A 22,775-nucleotide genomic window follows, 5' to 3' on the forward strand; every position below is an offset into this window, starting at 1 on the left:
AGTTTTGAGTCAACCTGTTTTCCAGGCTGTAATTACCCTGAGACAAAACTCCTGGACTGAGCTAGAACTGAATACACCACCAAAGCTCGAAAACCCAGTTCTTTTGATAGAAACAGAGTAAACCCCATGACGTTACAACCCCTCTCCGCACTTCAGCAATTACTTGAGGCAAAAGATACTGCAGGGACAGATGGACACTGTCTTTTTCCTTAAAAGGACTGCACTGGGAAACTTGGCTTCAGAACAAGACAGACCCCTTAGGTACTGCATCCTTCATTAATCTTGTTATTTGAAGGCCCCGACTCCTTGCTGTTAAATAGAGGGAAATAACTTTGGAATAACTTGATGAATCTTGACACAGGAATAGCGATTGATAGATAGATAGACAGAATTGTCTCCAGCCATTCTCTGCCCCTTAGAATAACTCCTACCAACTTCTGGAGAAGTGCCTCTTACTCTCCCTCCAAGTTTTGTTATGCAAGCAAGGATCTTGCACAGCTTTTTAAAAACAGAATTTGCAAAACAAGATCAACGCACCTTCTGCTCCACCGATACCCCAGGGCAACTCTGATCCGAGAGAGGTAAACAACGTGACAGAACTAACAGTGAGAGAGCACAGCAGGCACAGGATCAAGTGTGCGAGCTAAGCTGTCCTCTCATTTATCCCTCCCAAACTTTAAAAGCTTATCATGCATAGGTTGAGGAGGCCACAAAAAAAAAGGACAGACTGATCAGTCCTATCTTGTGTGACTGAAGCCTCTGGGACATGAAGTTAAGCTGAAGTAAATGTCACCGCTGGCATTTCATCGACCTAAACCAGCCTGCAGAGGTGAGCAAGACGTGCTGCAAAAGCTTATTCGGGAGAAGGACAGATACTCTTAGTGCATGTGTTTTGAGCCCTTCTTCAATTTTTTTTCAGCCACACTGGATTAATTGCTTATATTCCAGGCACCTCATTTTTTCACCTGCTGGGTAAGTACCTAATACTCTGTGGGTAATTAATGCATAAGTAATTGAGATAGCTATGTGGTATAAAGGGATACTTACCTTAGGAAATTGCTACAGTGCAAGCATTTTGCACCAAAACAACTAACAGTGTAGACAGCAGCAGCAAGTTTAATGACCTGCTAGCATCTTTTACGCGGTCTCTGTGGTAAGAGGTGGCACATTGACATGTGTCTGTTCTGCAGCAGTTCTTATTTGCTGTGTAACAAATGTGAAAATTCACGGCAAGTAGAATTGCAGTAGACAATATTACAGAAAGGACAAGACTGAGGAAGCCTTATAAAGCATGAAAATACATATTTGATCAGTACAGAAAGGCTAAATTAATAGCTGCTTCTTACACATGCCAAAAGAGCTCCCAACTGAGAGGCAACAATGAAGTTTCAATCCATTATTTGCATTCAAAAACAAAAAAAAAAGTTCTATGTGAACAGAAACATGTGTTTTCAGGGATTCCCAAGATGTAAAACATTCTCCTGTAATTGTATAAATAAGAGTCAGAGACTGAAATTCATTAGCATGTTTCCACCAACAAAGCACAATGAAACAGAACAGCAAGTTAAAACTTGAGGGAAATGACCAGCACCAGGGTACAGCTTAAAATGCTGCTGTGCTGGCATGGGAGAGTCCAGCACAGTCCCTTAGGGACGAGATAAGAACAACCTCCTTCTTGTCCCTAGTGGTGTTTATTCTTACAAGGCTCCGCTCTTCCATGAGTACAAGCACTTACTTTCCACTGACTTCTGAATTTGAGAACCTTGCAAACTAACACTCTTCTCTTACTGGGCTGGAAATAGTTTCAGCAATTTTTTCCTGTTACTTTATGAGTCTGCACCCAAATGAATAAACAAAGTTATGAACTGCACATATGTCTTTAAAGAAGCAGCAAAACTCAAAATACACTTTTGCCTCAAGTTTCAAAAGCCACGGCCTGTCACATCGCTGTACATGGGGGGCCAGGATGAGGCCAAGAGCAGGATCTGGGGAAAAATGCAGGCAGTGAGCACTGTGGGACTCAGGAAAGCTCCAGGGCTCTCTAGAAATAAAGCTGAGTTGGAAGCACGTGCAAGTTTATATGGTGTATGCCCACTCCTAGATGCTGTCATGTGCAACAACTGCTTTGCTTTCAAGAAGCATTTATTCCTCCTCCACCCACCTCAAACGAGCCCAGAATGACTTCCCACAGGTAGTGAAAGGGACCGAACAGAGAGAAAAGTGGAAAGTTGGGTAACTGTAGCAGCCAATGACCCTTTCCAGAGCCAACTGTGCCTGTATCAGAATATCACAACCAGACGCAAAATGCAGAGGTAAGAGCCAACAAAGGACAGCCACAACGAGCTTGAGCTTTGTTGCCTCTCAGGTTTCAAAAGCCTTACAACTCATTGCAGCTAAGCCTGTATTCCAGTTTGCTAATACATATATAGAGAGAAAGAGGACTGAGACTCTGGAGAACTTCTGGGTATATAAAGCGAATGTTGCTGAGAGGAAACAGCTATTACCAGTCGGCTCAGGGAAATTATTTTGCATAAAGAAGCAGTTACAGGTAGGTTCCCTGTGGATTTCTTTTAGGTCCACTAATACAAAACAATTTTTACTAGAGCATATAATCTCAGGCTTTTCCAAATTCTCACCCGTTTCCTCCTCATTGTGTGAAACGCAGTTAACACAACTGGCACAGCAGGCAGGACAGACTCGCTGAGAAAGCCTGGACAATTGCTCACAAAGCAGTCCAGGAGTGCAAAACTAGTTTAAAGTTACAAAAGAAGGCAAAATTTAAGGGCATTCAAATAATGCAAGGGGGACTAATCCCATTTTCAGACTTAGAAAGCAACCAACCTTTAGCATAGATCCAGGGCTCAGCACAGACCCCGTCCTGCAGCGCCGCCACAGACAATCTCCTCTCGGGAAGGGACAAGGGGAGGGACGTACACACCGCACTGGGGACATGGACAAAAAGAACTGCCCAGGGTCGCTCCTGAGTCGGTGGGAAACCAGAACGAGAGGCCTCTGCTCGCCTTCTGCCTTGCTTCTCTAAAGTGTTTGCTCCAGCGGGGTAGCTGCAACATTTACAGTCATGTTTAGACTTCAGAGCTATCAGGGACTGCAGAAGATAACCTATCCCTTACTTCAACACAATCTAAAGCAAATGCTTCACTTAACCCTCATTTTCCTGGCACGCAGGAATCCTTTTCATTCAGGAGTTCTTGGCTAGAAATTTCAGCTGCAGAATTTTTGGGACAACACATTGCTCTTCAGCAACCCCATCTCCTGAAGGATGGGCACACCACGGTGGATTGAAACACTTCTGCTCAGCCACTGATTGCAGTTACGCCAGAGATACTTTTGCTCTTCAGTTCTTTCATAGCCTGGAGAACCCCAGTTTATGCTCAGCAGACTGGGTCAAGAGCAAAGAAAATATTTCAGTACAATCTGTGACAAATTCACACTGCAGACTGAGAACTTCCCGTACTGTACTCCATCCATACACTGAGTCAGTGCCCCAGCAGAAGGTTCTTCTGCCTCCAGCTGCTCTTTATACCATCATTAGAAAGGTGCAAACAAAACAGTTTGTGATGCAAAGTCAACAGCTGCTTACTGCATGCAAACTTTCAAGACAGGTGAATCAGGAGAAAATAGGGGCAAACAATTATAACTCCTAGTCCTTAAAGAGGATAATAGAAACTTCAGCTATGTTTAAAAAAAAATAGATTGATATTTTGGGGCATAAGAAAAATTTCAGCTCTAAAAACCGTACTAGCCAACAGGAAAACTGCTGTGCTGTCAGGAATAATTACACTGCAATGATGTCAACTAGAACAACATTTTCCCTTACTGACTGTAAATCACTAGCATTTTTGGATTCGCTAAAAAGAAGTAGTTTGTAAGGACTCCCTGAAATCCTCACACTTTCTTAGCACAAAAGTGATGTCTCAACACTCGCTTGCACAGAGCCTGTATTTGCACCAACAACACACAAGGCGTGTTGACTGTCCTGGGTTTGATCCAGAACAAGGAGCTCCCCCCAAGCAAAAATTTTACAAAAGATCAAAAAAAAACAAGAAAAAAAGAAAAAAAGGCAGTTGCATCGCAATGCTTCTGTTCCAGCAGTCGATGCCCAGGCTCCCGGCCGCAGGCAGGATCACACACAGTTTGTACGCAGGGACAGGCTGTGCTCAGCATCCTCCAGAGAGCCTCTCGTGGCATTTGTTCAAAGCCTTTTATTAGCCAGCCCTGGACAAGATGATGTGGCTCTGGCCAGTGCTGGTCTCCTGCTTGCTGCGGGGAGGAAAGACTGGAAGAGGCAGCACCCTTGGGAATAAGCTCAGGATTAGACTATAAATTGAGTCTGCATGACAGACTAGTGGTTGGTACAAGCTTTAAATCAGCTCTGCCAAGCAGTACCACTGTTTTACATGCTGGAGTCAGATGGTTCTCCTACTACTTAATATCCTGCCTACTAAGCTGAACTGATGGGGAAAGCATGGCCAAAGACTTATAAAAAGTTTGTTTTAGAAGACCAGGCACTTGTGTTATTTTTATCACACTGAAATTGGTTCCTCACGGCAGGAGTAACTCCCACATTGATTCCAGCTGGAGTTGTGTTATTTTTTTTTTCCCCTATTTACAATAATTTCTTCCAAGTGTAGGGCTGCACTGGGTAGATACAGCCCAATTTCACCTCTGCTCCCATTGTGGGTGAGTTAAGTGACCACTCACCCAGGCCAAGCTAATTCCCAGGGTTGTCCACAAGCATCTCATCAGTCTGCTTTGTCACAAGTCCCACTCCCAGACAAGGGAGGGAATGCAATTCTCCTGCCTTAAGGGACATTGATGCAATTAGCCCAGGAGAAGAAACCTGATTCCAGCTAAAACACACAAGAAAGTAAACAAAAGGTAAATGTTTAATGACAGTTGAGACTTCTGCACTTCCAACTGTACTCCTTAGTCTTCTGAAAGGGATAGAGGCCGTAGAAAAGCACCACCAGAGCGGCTAGACCACAGTACCTTTAAAAGTGAGTTTAAAAATAAGGCTATGATTGCAATACTGAAGTGACTACTAAGTACAGCTCCTAGACATGATGCACCAAATTCCACTAGAAGTCTTAAATTTACATCAGAAGACGGGAAACGTTACCTTAAGTCACTGATTCCAATCTCGTTATGCACCTGTAACCTGTTTATTTTGTTAAATCCAGGTCAAGTCTCACTAGTTGGCAACTGTTAAATCACACTGATACAGATACCTGAATACAAAATGTAACCTCTTAATGCAAGATAACATGCTGTGGTTACTTTATTATGCATAATAAAGTCCTAACTTCTGCAATTAAAAAAGCTCTGTGGAATATATTATCAGTTTGGCGAGGTGGTTTTTCTTTTTAACTAAAGGCTTGCATCTTTGGACAGAAACCAGAACTGTATTAAATGCACAGCCAACATTTTCAGATTCCACCTTACGCAAAACTCATATCTGCTTGAATGAGACTTATGAGGGGAGAAAAACATTTCTTAATGTTTCGCATATAAAGAAAGCAAGCATAACCCTTGAAAATTAAACAGAACCAACTGCTTCTGGTTACTTTATTCCTCAATTTTTAGAGTAGTCCTTTACCTACGCCAAAATAACTAGGTGCGACAAGTTAGTTTTCTTTTCTTCAGCTTTCAAATAGCTTCCACTATCCCAGTCACTAAATGACCTGTTCAAATTGAGGGAAATAAGCTGCAGGTGCAGAGTCATCAATAGTTCGTTTATCACTGCACTTCAAACTCCAAGTGCTCAACTAATGACTTCCATCGTATCAGAGGTTCTGCTTTACAACTACTGCAAGATGATCACACTCTACTCTTCACGTTTTCTGAACGTGAAACCTAACAGCATTTAAATATTTTAAGAGGTTGGTTGGTGGGAGGGTTAGAAATGTGCTCGAAAAACTGTAAGTGCTAAAAAAGCAACCAGAGGGGTTCAAGACTTTGTTATTCCTCTTTAATTTAACTCAAAAATGAGAAAAGCAAGTTATATAGCTTTTTTTTCCAGGAGTATTCTAAAGGAAAAATTAAAAAATATTTCTTTCCACTTGATTATTTAACAGCAGAAATAGGCAAAGGAAACATGAGGAACAGCGAAGACTATTTAAAATTGAATAATGTATTCCTGAATGATTCAACTGTAATGCTAAAAAACCACCTAATTTTAAAAGTTTCTCGGCTGCCAGTCTCACATATATATGTTGAGACACATTCTTAAAAAGTTACTATGGTTCTTACTAGAGTCAAAATTAAATCAATACATCTGTTAAAATTTATTATGAATTTTACATGAAGGACTAATACGCTGCCCTGCAAGCTGTGCCCGCTCCAGCTGATTCAGTGGTTGCTCCTACGCAAACAGCCCAGAGCAGCAGCTGTGCTGTTCCCTCCTCTTCCACGTATTTCAAGCCCATTCGAGACAAAACCACTTTGGGAGTGGAAGCTCCATCCAGGTGCCCAGCAGCACAAAGCGCCACTCACGCTCTTCAGAGATTTAATAGGTTCTGCTGTACCCAAATAGCACAGTGGCCCCACCGGTTTGTGAAACTGCAGTCCCTGAACACAATTAACCTGTTTGAGTTTGCACGCACTTCAGCGACATCATTTTGCAAGTTTTAAAGTGTACCAATTTCTTTTTGAACTTGGATCTGTTTTACAACTTAGCGATTACTCCCTCTTTTTCCTGGGATCATGATTGCCACCTGTGATCACCTTTTACTTGATACTATCAGGAGTAAAAAGGCACCAATACTGAAACATTGGAGCCTTAAGCTTTCATTAATAATCACGGTACTACTAAATAAAGCCTGTTAGCAGGAAAACTGCATGATGAGTAGTGCTAATACCATAAGAAAGAACTAATATGACCTATTCTGATCATCAGCAAATGACACAAGATACTTAACTCCACATGCCATTCCAAAAAGTAAGAAGCTGCATAGACAGATAAAGATATTTCACCCAGAAGAGGAAATTGAAAGTTAAATAACAGTTTGTACCATTTATCTTCTACTGATGGTATCCTAAACACCTCAAATTTCTTGGAGACAGTGTAACCTGATTTCCTAAGGACATTTGCTTGCATCTCTTAAGAGGTGAAATGGTTCAGTAGACTCTGCTCAAGAAAGGCTCTACAACCAGAAAAACAGTTCAACACAGGTTTACACAACAAGAGACTAAAGTACCAGTTACCTTGAGATTAAAATACAAAACACGATACTTTCTGCCACTACAATCTCAGTGGCAAGTACTAGAATCTTGTCTGCTAGTGCTTTACACTAACACAGCTACCCTCATACAGAAACTGCATTTTTAAGTGAAAGCAATAACCACAGACAAGTAAAACAAGGAACAATTTCCTAATGCCAAGCATCACGTGTAAGGTGTGCAGTGAACATCAAGTCCAGCATTTGTTCCATCAGGGAGCGCATGAGAAGTTGCTTTATGAACTACACGCACATGTGACAAACAAGAGTAATTCTGGTTTGATGAAGTGCAAGGCAAAACTGCAGTGACGACAGGGAGGAAACGTCGTCTGACTCTTGGTATACAAAGACACTTGACAACCTATTTCTGTACTGGTGCCTTTTAGGAGTTACCCGTCTCCTCAAGTCATTTCATCCAAATTTAGTTCTGTATGTAAATAAACCCATTCAAAATCTCAGGATTTGGGAAATCATGTACCAGTAATTAGCAAAGCGGGAACCACACTGCTTAATAATATACTATGGGGATACCTGGCAGTGAGGGGGAGGAGACAGTAAAGATTTATGAAACAGCTTATGAGAAGAACTGAGGAAGTGTCAATGACACCAGCTTTAGAATATGGGAATAAGAGACCTATGAGAAACCTAAAAATCACACAAATTCACATTCATTTTAAAGCCTCCTAACACTTCAACAATACTTAGAAGAAAGCCCTTCTGAATACCAGAGCCGGTCTGAACTGAAAACTAGTGGAAAACTTACCTTTCCAGTCTCTGAAGCAACTATGATCAAAATCACCATTATACTTGTTTGTAGTCCATGTGCTACAATTTTTTTAAATACTTTTTTTTCAGTATTGAGAAAAAACAACTGAATTGAGTTTGACTCTGTTCTCCTTATAGAGCTAATTGGCAAAGACTAATTCCAGAGCTCCGCTGAGATTAAACTGTTAATACACACAAAAAGACACTATAAAAACTCAGCTTAGAAAAAAAAATATCAGATAGGATATTTATTTCAGTTCCATTTAAAAAGTAAATATTTGCCTTGTGCAAGTCAGTAGATTTCTTCCCTAGGACTTCTCTATGAAAATGAAACTGAGAAGTGTTCCTTTCGCCAGCTCAATGGCCCTCCCGAAACACAAACACCACAATGTTATGCAAAGGGGACTCCTTGGACTACACACTAAGGAGCTCCCTTTGGGACTGAAGGTTTCTCAGTGTGGATTAAAGTCTGAGCATGAGGCTCCCGTGCCTGGCTGGATGGGTGGGATATTTACAAAAAGGGAGAAAAAGCAAAACTAGTTAACTTTAGAATTAGTTTGGTTTTAATTTAATAAACCAGGCTCACATCTTGTTTTGTTTGAACACTGTTTCATGTTCTTGTGAAATACAGCTACAGGGGACTCATTTCACAAAACACTCCGCAGCTTCATTCTCTATAAAGGAATCCATTTAAAAATACACACTTTAGCTTCCTTACGTACAGCAACACCTTGTAAATGTCCCAGTCCTTTGAAAGGTGGCCAGGGCATTAGTATTGTTTCTCATTCTAATCAAGCACACCAATGAGCAGCAAAGCCCAAGCACAGATTTGTTCCTCAGAGATCCAACCCATCCTCCGATCTACCTATCCCTGCTGCCAACACCAAGTGTGACCTGTCTGCTGAACCGCACACAGAACAGATTCACTTGGCGTGCAAAGAGAATACCAGCAGCTGTCAAGAAAAACACATCGGATTCCTGAAAACTGGATGAGTGGTGTAAAAGAGGCTTCCTCATGAACACAAAGAAAGACAAGGCTATTTTAACTCAGGTTGTGGTTCAAACACAAATTCACTTTTTCCTCTACACAGCCAAGCTCACACTTTAATAGTGATAGATTGCAAAATCATAAAGATTAAGCAACACTGGACAAGACTCCCAACAACAGGGCTGGGCAGGAGGGAAGGGGCAAACATGTTACACATGGAAGGCAATGCTTGAAGAATGACAGATTTACACCTTCATTCATGAAACAAGAAACTGACGGACTCATCAATCCTACTAAAGGAGCCAAGCGTAGAACATCAGGTGCCAAGTAGTTCTTTCCTCTTTATATCTAGATGATTAGAGCAGCCTAAAACCGGGAGACGCTTTCCATAAGATACAAGTGATGCTGAATAAGCCTGCTTGATGATAACAGCAAAACATTGTTTATGACAGCTAGCAAACTCCAGAGAGAAGCATGTTTTAAATTAGTATCTAGTCATAAAAACAGGTATTTCAAGGACAGCTCACTTATGCTTCCCTAATGAAGTGCAGGTGACATATACAGCAATGATATTAGAACTCAGACAAGATGCCAGCTCCTCTGAGAGGCTTCCTACTTTTGGAGTAGGAAGAACACAGGAGGATATAAGAAGTGAAAAAGGCTCTGGAAAAATGCACGTTATCCACATTCACATCTAAAGGTATCCCAGACAGCTGGAGAGATGTTCCAACTCACTGGAGCAAGACAAAGTAACCCAAATATCCACACACCTCCAGTGTGACAACTTGCAAATATCAGAGTTAACAGCACTGATATCCTGACTCCGATTTGTACCAGTGTTTGTTGGCTAAAAACCATGGATAAAGATGGCACCTACAACAGGATCGGGCAACGCTGCAGAAGTCAATCAAGGGCACTGTTGTTAAGAGTTCATCTCTTGCACTGGGTTTGTAGTCACACGAACTTACTGCCTCTGGATCTGGCAATTCACACTTGTGTACTGGAACACAACTTGCATCTTATTTTTTCTACTCCCAGAAAGCACTCAATACTTTTTGCACTTAATCCCTGAGATGCGCTGTTACCAAATCAAAGGAACCTAATTTTCAGCCAAAACCAGTGCTGAAAACTAAGTGTCGAGGAGAAACCCCAGCAAGAAAAGCTTACTCTGATCCAAATGTAAAGGGGTTTCCTGTGCACAAGAAGCATTACAACAGATACTGCACATTTTAACAGCCTCAATGACATTCTCAGTGCTCAAAAGAAGAGCAGGCAGCTTTTTATTCCCCATCTGGTGGTCATTAACTCTAGAATACAAACCTCAGAGCACACGTCACTAGTACGACGCCATCCCTCCATTTTGTACACGCTGCTTGTGTTGCAATGAATCATTCCCTCACATGGATCTCCAAAGAGCTCCTGCTCTCAGTTTCCCAAAAAGCTGGATTAAAATGGGGAGTGCTGGTCTAACTTGTAAGTGTACCTTCTTAGGCAAGTTCAAACTGGTACGTGCCCATCCCAGCTGTTTTATCTCTCCAGTAATTGAACTTACTCACACACTTGCATTGGTAAACTGGCAGAAGACATAGTATGCTCTTCCTATTGCTCAAGGCACAGTTTGGAGACATTCACACCAAGGTGGCATGGATGGTGCAAGAGCCTTACCTGAAAAGTACTTGATACCGGAACCCCATCCACAGACCAGGAAACCACATCTCCCTACTGTAAATCCAGTGATTTCACTAATTGCAATACTCATCATGCAACATTTTAGTGTTTGTGAAATAATTTAGCCCTACAGAAAAAAAAACTGCAGGCTGTATCTCCTGAGATGAGTTCTCTATTTAAGAAAAAATTACAACATATGCTAAAACTGCAGAGTTTTAGCAGAAGTGGCTTTTTTTTTTATCCTGTTCTTTGCTAACCACCTCAGTCCTCAGCTGGAGAGAGAATTAAAAATTGAAAATGCAAGTCCAAGTAGGAATTGAATCTTAGTCCTAGTCTGACAGCTTTACATCTATTTCTGTGCTGGAAGAAATCACTCCCACTCTGTTCTTGTTTCTCCACCTCCAAAGAGAGTACAGTACTCCCCCTTGTCCTGCTGAGTTGCGCATTTAAACTGTATGGCCTTAGGACAGGATAACAATGTATAGCACAAGGGACCTTAAATCCCAGGCATAACATCCAAATGTAACAGAATGTCCTGCCTTCAGCTTCAAAAGTATCTCTCTTCATATTCAAATCTTCATCTTCACATCACCTGACCAGAGCATCAAGCAACAGAGACCATGCAGAGAGCTGGCAAGACAGCATCGCACCAAACCAGATGCTGGAATAAGAACTGTCAGCTTAGCTCCTGATCTCCCCAAGGACAGAAAGATCTCACCTCTGACTTGCATCCACTGCAGAGCAGACCAGGGAAGACAGTCCTCCTACCTGGTTACCAGGTGTCCAAGCCATCTCATGTCACATGCCACGTAACAGGGTGTCCCCTCCCACCACCCGTACTTTTCTCCTCCTAACACTCCGCTTGCACACCACAAGAACAGAAGCCTCTTAGTTGTGCTACCCTTACTCCACAAGTCTCTGCATTTCAGTTTGAACACCACTACATGTTTCTCAACTCTTTCTCCAGATACTTAAAAATCTGCAGCAGATACTTACCATATTTCAAAGGGAAAAAACCAAAAACAACAGATGGTGAGAGCCCACTCCTCTAAAAGGTCTTTTTAGGCAACCTCTCCAAAACAAGAAACTGCAGCCTCAGAGGAAGATGAGCAGCTGCTATGACAAGTCTGGCCCTTGTTCAAATACTGGAATATAAGCCTGGAGCAGTAATACATTGCCATCAATTAAAAGTTCAACTAAAGTACATTGCCCTGGTCCTAAAACGCAGGTCATCTATTCCAACAACACGATGATTTTTCCTTTGTTCAAATTGAAAAGGTGTACATACAGTACATACATTAGCCAAGTGGGTTTCAGGTAGGACAAGCTGTATGGAGTCTTATCCACAATGAATATGAGACCTAATATTTCATTTGTTCCTATAGTTTATTCCCTAATACAGCAAAATGCTCTAGTACTGAGGTCCCAGATGCTTACTGCAAAAATTAGTAAGACTGTGCAAATCAGTGATTGGGATTCAAAAGGAGCAATAAGTAGTAAAAGTCACCAGGGCGTTATTTCCGGAAAATCATTGAAAAAATGGCATTATGGGATAAAAGGGGATATGTTGAAGAAACAGAACTATGCCTTCACTGAGAATGTGGGAGTCTTGCTCCCCCAAATGAAGTTGTACTATCTGTTAAATACTGTGTCTGTAAGACTATGCCAGCCGTGTACCCCAGCTGATGAGATATAAGAGGCACTTAGCTAGTATATCCCCATCACAGAGCACATCTTTAATGGACACAGATATGACCTAGTCACAGATGAGTTACACAGACTGATAAAAATATTTCAGTGAAGCTACAAGTATGCTCCAAGCTTTCCTGAGGCAGAAATCAATCTCTCCTCAGTCATGGAAAGATCCAGCCAACTGCAGAACCACTCTGCTGCTGCACTGAATTCTACGAATGCCCATCTGTCTTTAACAGGCAATCATCTATACTGGGCAGAATTATCAAGGGGCAGATCTTCCTCTTTAGGTGGGCACCACGAGGCTCAGCACTCTGCAATACTGCTAGTGAAGGAAGCCATTGTCTTTATACCACTTCCTATAAAACCCCTTCTCTGACGAAGGTATAAGATAAAAATACATCCAGGCACACCCACACAGCTCACAACTGCACAAAGCATATGGTGAGATTGTAAGCATGAACAAATACATTCATGTCAAAAATATTGATAAGGAATCCACAAAGAACTACTGACCAGAAGCTTTGTGAGTAGAGAGTTTTGGCTTTAAGACTGACAGAAGCCTTCTAATAAAACAATTTCCCAATGGCCTGATGCTGTACCTCTTTACCCTGCAATCATCCCAATTTTGTAAGTTACACTCTTCATACTTAAAAAGGGATTTAAGTACTTTAGGTGGAGTCATAGGTTGTTTTTCTTGATGAGGTACTGTCTGCTGTGGCTAAATGACAAGCACCTACGCTGACTTTCCTGCTGTGCGGCCCATACTTGAGCCTGCACTGCCCCCATCCCATCAAGATCTGCATTTCAGACATTTTCCAGCCCCCACCTCCGAAGTTTTCCAAGTCAGGAGTAAAGCACGATCCGTGCTGTTCCTCCTCGTTGGGAACGGGCAGTTTTGAAACACACAGCAGCTGTCAGTGCATGTTAATTGTCTGAGCTGACTGCCACTGCCATCATCTTCAAGTGAAGCTACTGAGATTTAACAACTACGAACAAACGCAACTTCTCCAGAGTGAAGCAACAGTATCAAACGTAGTATTCACTATCACTGGCTGCTCATGTCTTCTTTTTGTGCATGGTATGTTATTCTAGCAGACCAACAGGCTTTGAGATGATGGAAAACATCACTAGAACTTTGTGATAATAGTCTAGCAAATTTGCGAGGTAACTCTTATTTGAACCGCTGTCCCTCTTCTGCTCATCTTTCCTCATTACACAACTCCATCTCTATCATTAGCTATTAATAGGGAACTAATTGCCAAGGTCTCCCATTTCTCCAAAAGCACCATGTCTGATCTCCACCAGTTGGGCTGAAGGATCTCCCAGAATATAGTTTATTGCAAGGATTGGCACAAAACTATATTTCATATCACCACTCCTGCTGACACCACAACACAGACTGAGGTTTAACAAAATGCTACTTTTATCTCCAAGTAGTCCAAGAACCATTGATGTTAAGTAGGTGTTACAAGAGAAAAGGTCTCAGGAAGGCTGATGGCAGCTCCATACTCTCCACTTCCATTCTCAGGCCTGAAGCTCTCACTTGTTCACCAGCTGAATAACTACAGAAGCCCAATCTAGAAATCACAAATTTCAACCTGAAAATATACATGTATTCTCATGTTTCTAAAGCCAACGGTAACTTTCAAGTGGTCTTTATACCTTGCAGGTTGCAAAAATACAAGATTAACTTTCACCTTTTCATGTCACCTTCCAAATGTCCAAACTCTCACTGCGACACCAGAAGGTATTACTGCACTTCGCTCCTTATGACCATTAGTTTAAAAAGCCAGCATTCAAGATGAAAATATTTCTAACTATAAATGTGATTAAACCCACTGGAACTATTTAGTATTTATGTCAGCCAGGACATTTTGAACGAATGCTGTGCTAAAAATACTGTAGTCTCAGACACCGGGAAACCGCTACTACAACTTGTTCAGCTGAACTACGAAATATCAGGAGCTTGCAGCAGCAAAGACCCTGCCCAGAGCAGCTTTCAACACTGTCTTAATTCCAATGTTCAACCAGCAACAGACAGTAAAACCACCAGAGGCACACTGCGGTGGGAGCTCCCTGGAGAAGAGTCAATGGCAGAGCAAGGACAGCGTAACTGGGAATATGGTTTAAAAGGAATAATCCTCCTTGTAGCTCAGAACTGGGTTTTTAACTGATTTTCTAGTTGTTCTTTCAGGAGAGCAGGTAAGCAGCAAACTGGCTGCTGAACCAACAGCAAGTCCATCCCCTTCTCCTGTTCTCTTAGCAGGGGGAAGCACTTTGAAATCTAATGATGATACATATTTAAACGCTGACAGTGCTAAACAGCTCAGAATGCTGGGAGTGTAGGGAGAAGGTACGGCTGGGCGTATTTGTCATATGCTGCTGTCTCAGTCAAACGAAACAGCCCAGAAAAGCAATGTGAGAAACACTGACTTCTACAACGAAAATCCTCTCTCAGACGTGAAAACCTAAGACACCATCCTTGGATACCGCAGGCAGGAGCAGAATACATAAATAGCATTTTGCTCCCATGTTTCAGAGTGTGAGGTTTTCCATAAAACTTGGGGCAGTTTCCATAAAACTAGCAGCTGCAAAGGCAATTCCATTTAATAAGCCAATAAATATCTCCGAATGACTGCATGTCTTACAAGGATATGAGAAATTATGTAAGCACAACCAGCTCAAGCAGACTTGAAAGAGAAACTATTCCATCATGAAAAGCCACAGAAGAAAATCTGCACTGATTTTTTTATGTTGAATTGTACTTTTAAAAATAGTCACTGTATCATTAAAGCCCATCCCTGTAGTCCAATAACAAAGCAGCAGATACACTGTCAGAGCTCCACTGATTTTAGCAGAACTACAATAATTTACGACACCGGTACGAATCTGACCTGGAGCCTCTCTCTAATAGGGCAGTGACTTGTGCTATTTCAGCAGGTATTACTTTAACAGGAATCCAGCAAAATCATTAACAGAGGAATTTGAGTAAATGAGATGTTAAGTACTCGCTATAATTACATATTATTGCAGTTTCTGCTGACAGCACAACTCGGGAGGTTGGAATTCAATGAACTACCAAACAAATATCTAAAATCACAGTTGTAAATGAAATGAAACCTGAATTTGTGTTTGATCATGTTTATGAGCTGTGTGCCTAATTTAGGTGAAACCATATAAAAAACCTCACACTTTTACACTGGTTTCGCGTTTTACAAAATAAACAAAGCCCTGATAACATGTTAACAACAGATATCGCTTAACATGCTACTAAAAGGAAAAACGTCTTAAGAAAATCTGCTAGATGTAGGGAGCACACAGGCCATTAACCGCCAAAACACATCTTCCAGCACATTTAGGTAATTCTGCTGAGTTTTAACAAAAACAAGAGTTGGCCACAGCTAACAGAAATGCATTCAACTCCCCACTCCCACAAGACACCCATTAAGTTTTAACCTGAAAACTGAATGTGTCAGAACAATTAACACAACAGACCTCAAGGTCTTCAGTAAAGCCATTCTGAGGCTACTGCTGGGAAAACAGATGCAGACATGTGGCACATGATATTTAAGAGCAGCTTATCAACAATACATTTATTTACATTCCGGAGAGGTGTCAGAAATTATCAGTTCACTTCAGAGCACCCTCACTTGTAACAATTTGCAGGTTCTGATAGCTCCACTGCTACATTCTACAAACTTTGCGGTAGATTGCTGTGAACATGTTGAAAATAGCTGCAAGAAAGAAAATTAAGAAATTTTGCAGAGATTGGGGTCTGACGTTAAATACTTCTAAAATAAAAGAAGCTAAGTGGTTTCAGACTTAGAACTACCACAAGTATTGTTGTGAGGCTGTGGGCAGCACTGCTCACAATGCGGGCTCATCACCCAGCGCCAGGCTGGAAGCAAAGGCAGGGAGTGACTCAAGGCTTGTGTTGGAAGGAACAAAGTACATTCTTCAGGATTCACGTTTCCATGTATCACAAAAAAGGGAAAGGAAATTTTCAGCGGTGATATCAATCTGCATCTAAATACCATTAACTACCTTTTGTATTTTGGATCACTTTGCCAAACATTTGACATTTAAGCACGCTGGTGACATCATGCTTCCAGGGAACTCAAAAGACAGCGTTGCCCTGATGTGCACTACAGTTTACCTTCAATCTTCCTCTAACTTCACCAAGTTTGTTTAGCACAGCGGCTCTAACAGCAGCAGCACACAGAGCTCTATGTCAGAAGTAGCCCTGTTCTCCTTCACAAAACTCTCACTCCTCCAGAAGGCACCAACCAAGCGGCAGCAAGGACAAACAAATCTCCAACAGACTGTTTCACAACCGCTGAAAAATCTGAAGGATCTCCCTTATGTTGCTTTTCAACTGGTTAGCATTTAAATTACCCCCACCTTTCACGTGTGCAGCGTTGCCGCACATGAAATGGGAATTTAATGCAAAATGCGCTGAAATTCTGTAAGGTGTAAGGCATTTGTTGAGCACTCTCGCTATCTAATTTGAATTTCCCTCTTGCTCATTCCCCTTCATATTTCCACCCTGATATATACAGAGGGCCTGAGCATTCACGCCAACATAAAAAACCTGCCAGTTTGTGATAAGATGCTGCAGCAGCAAAGCCGCCCTTTTTCCCCTCCAAAAAATTCACTGTTAAAACAAACCCCTCCTTCAAGCGTGTTTGACTTCCAGAGGCCATCTCTATGACACTGGACAATCAAATTCATGCTCGAATCCTGTTAATACACTGTAATGATTGCTACAGTGATACTGGCTTCAAACTCCATCTTAACATTATTAGTCAACTCAATCAGAGGAAAAAAAACACTGCTTAGGGTAATGCTTTCACTTTCTACACAGAACAGTTCTGATTTTACACTATTTCTGATCGCAGGCTGATGAATAGCCAAGACACTAGTAGCAGTTAGTCAGTCTGGAACACAATTTGATTATTTTGCAAACAAAAGGAATTTTTATCTATTGCCCTCTGTAAATACAAAGGGAGAACTGAAAGTTAAGATAAATTGCTTCTAGTCTCAACATTTCCCTCAGTACTAAAGAGGCTGTTACATTCAACCTTAATAATAAAGCTCTTAAAGGCACAACTCAATAGAATCCAAATAGATTTTGCATCTGAAGCAATCTGCAATTTTACTATGTGAGAAAAACGAAATTTGAATAATTCCCTCCCTGACTACATAGTTGTGACTCAACATTCACATCTGTGAAGAGGGGGTCATTTTCAATGACCAAGCTGTACTTGGAAATTACAGTTTTAAACTACCATTTCTCTTCTACAAGGCTGAGGACTGTGGGGACATTACTTGCAAAAAAAGCTCGCTGTTTCAGCACAGTATTGTCCTCAGTGTAGTTTGCAAATAGGCACTGCTAGGACTGAACGTGGAAAATTCTTTGCAGTGCGTACTGATACTAAAAATACAGTTAAGGTGAAAAAAATACCCAACGTAGCCAAACTAAACAGGAGGGAGAATCTGGATATTGAGACAAATGCAATTACCCAAGTTGGAATTTGCCCAGGACACTCTTGCTTAGAGTGATCTGGCTACTTAATGACAAGAAATAGCCAGGAACTCATATTCGCTGCTGGCATCCTCTCTCGTAGCCAACACTGCCCTATCAATGAAACGGGTGTGTAATCAGATCCAACTGCTCAGCTACAACCAGGGTGCTCCTTGGTGACCTGCGATGGGCCAGCAGATCCACCTCCACCCACCTCACTTCATCGGCACCAACTCCTGTGATCGCCACCCAAGGTAGGATGTCCACTGACCTAGATATGAACATGAGCAACAACAGGAAACTTCAAAGGGCTTAAGCTGCTCTATCACTGATACACTATCCAGAAGTCATGCAAAACATTCTTTATTAACAAAAATGTTTACTGCTGGTACATTCAACATTCAGAATGAGTCAGTACCAGCCCCCAGAAAAACTTCCCTTCCCCCAAATGTGAGGAAAGGCAGCCTAAAAGGAGACTTTCACCAAACAGTAATCAAAATACAAACCAATTCTAGATATCTGGACCAAAAAAAAAAGGTACTTGAGATTCCTACACCCACTCTTAATCTTTGCCACTGAATAGGATCAAAACAAGAGTATAAGAGCTACAGCCTCACTGCGATGGCTAAATGAGAACTGCTGTTCTCGGAGCCATGCGTGACAATTCCTAACCCAGAAGTGCAAAGAGCTCCTGTGCAGAGGGAACCAGGCTCAGAGTGAGCAGAAGGGACAGGTTTTCAGGTAGATCAGTCCTGGTCACAAGGTCAGAAAGGACAGTGTCTATTCAGCACTATTCCCTTAATAAGACTAACAGAGTTACATGCACCTCTCAGTGCTGAAAAGGATTTTAGAGGCCTCTGATCAGTGACAATGATGTTACACGACTGCCATAAAATAACTCCAGTAGGAGGAAAAGGATGCCAATACCTACACTGGGATGAATTTGCTAGGTATGCTTGATTTACCAGGAATTCAGTTTTTCCATCAAGGTGTGCTGCTTTGAATTTCTGCATTGAATTCCTCCAACACGTGGTAGAAATAAAAACTGGAGGGGTTTTAAGTGTTGTATGCCTAAAACTCTTAAAAGAATAAAATAGCACATGGTCACAATAGAGGAGAAAAATCCCTCTAAGAAGTTCACTGGCAGCTGGAATTGAAAGGTCAAATATGTATAATTTCCCCTATGTAAATCAGTACATAACTAAAGCTTACCAGGGAATACTTTTCCCTAAATAAAGATGATCCTTAAGCACTTATTTCCCAGCATAAAAAGGCTACAAAAATTCAAATAGATGCTCATATATAAGTTGCTTCAAGAGTCACTCCTGCACTTCTTAGGAAATCCACTGCACCCTTTTTTCTGTTAAGAATTATTCACAAAGCCCTACCATAGATTCAGAATGGAAATCAAATTTCAAAAACTGCATATTCACTACTGCCTGCTCCTATTGCACACACACAATCACATTCCAATGAACTGACGGAAAGAAAGGTGCACACAAACGTACATGTGTAAATATTTACACGCAGTAGCCTACAAAGCAAGCAGGCACATGGACTTCATCCAGAAAAGCATGCTAAAAATCAGTGTAAGCCAAGCAGATAGCTTCAACCTTTTTTTGGTTTTGTCCTCTATCACCTCACCAGCCAGAGGACAGCTCAGAGCTCCTTACGCATCCTGAACAGTGACAATAACACAGACACACAAAGGTTGGACGTCCTCAACTCCCCTCCACCCTGCTTAAGCCCTTCAGTTTGACACCTATCAACTTGGGGGGGATTGCAATCAGTTTGCTTCCTAGAAAAACGAATAAACAATCAGAAAAAGTTAGCAGCCATCAGGCTGATTAAAAAATACATTATGTGTGTATATACATGAATATAAATACATATACATATATAAGTGTATATCTATATACACATATATATAATTACAGGCCTACTATTATGTTTCCGAAGAAAATTAGCAGTTAACTTGCAAACTTTCTGAAGTGATGCTGTCTACCTTTCTGGAATTGTCTGCACTGTTGTGTCTTTATTTTTTTTTTTTAATGTGGGCTTTTATTTTAATTTAAAAAAGCCCCACCCAACAAGGTAAAGTTACATCAATTACACAGGGAGGAAAGAAATCAGACTGATCTTAAAATGGATGCAGCAGATTCTTTTAAAGAGCAACATGTTGCAATCACCTTTCATTTTAGGGGAAAGGAGGGATTCCCTGAAAGGAACAGAAACGAGGAGCAGTGGGGGAAGGGAGGCTGCAATTAAAAAAAAATAAAAGAAAAAAGCCTCGGGGATTTATTTTAGTTAAAACTTCGCTTTCCCCTGCGTTAAGAAGGGGCTGGGGGCCGGGGATTGCCGCCCGGTGCCTCTGTAAAGGCTCCTCGCTGGCAGCTCGGGGAGGAGGAGAAGCAGAGAAAGCCACACAGAAGAGAGGAGAAAAAGAAAATGGCGCAGAGACTAAGTCCCGACCGTCGACAAGGCGACTTTCCAGGGAGGAATCGGGGCCCAAAGGGGACCCCGGCAGAGGCGATGGGCTCGGATCGGGGGCCTCCGGTGCCCCCACTAGGGGAAGCGGGGGTCGTGGGGGGGCGAGGCCGCCGGGAAAGGGGCGCTTTTGGCAGCTCGATGGGAACAATGGGGCCGGTGAGCGAGGAGCCGGGACTTAGTCTCTGGGACGCCATGTCTGTGCGCGGCGAGGCGAGGGGCGCGCCGGGGCCACACTCACCGTTCGCTCGGAAATCCGCCTCGATCTGCGGGGAGAGGAGACAGGGACACACCGTGAAAAACGCCGTCCCGACGGAGCTTTTTTTTAATTTTATTTTTTTTCTGGGGGGGGGGGGGGGGGGAAGGGGGGCGCTGGATTTTTCTCCCCTTCCTTCATTCTCATTTCTTTTTAGGGAAATTAAATATCAAATGAGAAAGGATCAGCGCGATGCGGAAGGTGCCCCCCGTGGCGTGGGGGGGGAGAACAGGGTGAACCGTCCCCCGGCACCCGGGGGTGACCCCCACCCCCAGAAGGGAACGAGCCGGGGGAAGGCGGCAGCCACCCCCCTCCCCTTTTCCCAGGCAGGGGGTAACACACGCGTCCCCTCTCCCCCACCGCCCCCAACTGGGCAGACACGGGGCCCGGGGCGGGAAGGGCTTGGTGGATGGGGGCGCCCCAGCACGACGTGGGGGAACAGGCCGGGTTGACAGGGCTCTCCCCAGACGCGTGGGCTACTCCGAGCGGGGCAAGGCAGGGGGCAGCAGCCGGACACGTCCCCTTCGCACTAAGGTTAAAGACGGGGGATGTCAGCGGGGCCCTCAGGGCCGGCCCTGAGGGGATGTAAGGACCCCACGGCCTCGGTAGCGAGAGGCCGGGGTCCCCCGGGAGTGGGCCCCCGCGGGCGGCGAACGGGCGCTCACCTGGGAATCGTTGTGTAGCTGGTCCCCGCTCATGCCGGAGGGCGCGGGAGGCCTAGCGGAGCGGAGCAGGAGGAGAGGAGCGCTGAGGAGAGCCGAGCCGCGCCGCCGGGGACGCGCGGAGCCTGGACGCGACGGAGAGCACAGCCCCTGGCTCCACCGCGGTTGTGTAACAGACTAAGTCCTTATTTCGGCGCACTGCGCAGGCGCGACACCTTTTACCCAAGGGGCGGGGCCAAGGCGGTGTCAGGCAGAACGTAGGGCGGGAGTTGGGAAACGGCAGTTGGTTTGTCTGCGTCCGAGCCACGCCCCCGCCGCGCGCGTGACGGCGCGATTTGCATACGGACCACGCCCCGAACGCAACCGCCCTCTGCGCAGGCTGGTTTTTACATATCCGGTCCCGCCTCTTCCTCCCTTTTATCCAATCGCGCAGCAAAAGCCGGCCCTCATTTACATGCTCGGCCCCGCCCCACCACCCCCCTCCCCGCCGCTAGAGGAGCCCGGTTCATTGTGCAAGAGCCCGTGCTCCCCTGCTCGCGTAGTGCGCATGCGTGCCATTCCACCCTGCAGGCCACCGGCTAAATTTGCATACCAAGCCCCGCCCCTCGCCCCGCAGGCCCCACCCCGTGAGGGCAGCATGGCGCTCCCGCAGGGCGGGAGGGGAGGCGGGGCGGGCTGGGCTGTGGGGATGGGTGCCCTCGGACGCCCGTGGTGACCGGCACAGCTACATCGTGGGCACCCTGCGGGGCCCCACTCCAGGGCCAGGACGTGTGTTCCTGCAGCTGCTCTGCTCGGGCACCTTGGAACCGGTCACGTCCATGCATATGGCATCCACATGGTCAATGCCAGGCAGGGCCGTGGCTCATGGAAACGGGTGGGGGTGTCCAGGCTGGGCTGCTCCACCTGGGTTGTGTCTTCCCTTCAGTGGTGCTGCTGGTGAGCTCGGGGCCTGACATGCCTTCCTGCTCTGCCAGCTCTCTGCAAGCTCCACTGAGTCACGCTCCTACAGAACCTGTGTAAGCACAAAGGGCCTGATGTGCAGTGTGATTTAAAGCATTTCAAAATGATGCAGCTGTCAGTTCCCTCTGTCAGGAAAGGAGCCGCTCTTGGTCTGTCTGTCTGTCCTGCGGAGAGCCCGAGCGGGTGGCTGACCTCTCGTCATTAGTCTGTCTACGTGACTGTGTCGGGCTGAAATGCAGAGGCCGCAGGAACCACGCAGAGGTTATGTTGTGCTGAGTGCTGTACAACTGCCCGCCATCCAGATAACAGTGATGCTGAGGAGAGATGCAGATTATAGAATCATAGAATCGTTTCACTTGGAAGAGACCCTCAGGATCATCGAGTCCAACCATAACAGGTTGGGGCTGATGATGAAGGCAAGGACAGCAATGGTGCATTGCAAATGGGAGCTTTCTGCTTTCAGCCAGCAGGATTTTTCTTCCAGTGTAAACAGACCCTTTAATTTCATTCTGTGAGGAAACTGAGGGTAAAA

At 43.9% G+C, this 22,775-nt stretch overlaps 1 protein-coding gene across 2 annotated transcripts in view; it reads right to left on the reverse strand.

Moving 5' to 3' along the window:
- The window catches only part of TOP1 (DNA topoisomerase I), a 63,760-nt gene extending 42,258 nt beyond the window's left edge, over positions 1-21,502 (reverse strand). The window contains exons 1-2 of one of the 2 annotated variants that reach the window (XM_080354597.1): positions 21,287-21,502; positions 20,607-20,631 (exon numbers count right to left, since the gene is read on the reverse strand). In XM_080354597.1, coding sequence (XP_080210723.1) covers positions 20,607-20,631; positions 21,287-21,319 — 58 coding nt within the window. In that variant the 5' untranslated portion in view covers positions 21,320-21,502. The remainder of the gene's footprint in view (positions 1-20,606; positions 20,632-21,286) is intronic. The other variant, XM_080354598.1, reaches the window with a different exon arrangement.
- Positions 21,503-22,775: the final 1,273 nt, after the last annotated feature.

Source organism: Nesoenas mayeri (genome assembly GCF_963082525.1).
Source record: "Nesoenas mayeri genome assembly, chromosome: 16".
NCBI classification, from domain to species: domain Eukaryota; kingdom Metazoa; phylum Chordata; class Aves; order Columbiformes; family Columbidae; genus Nesoenas; species Nesoenas mayeri.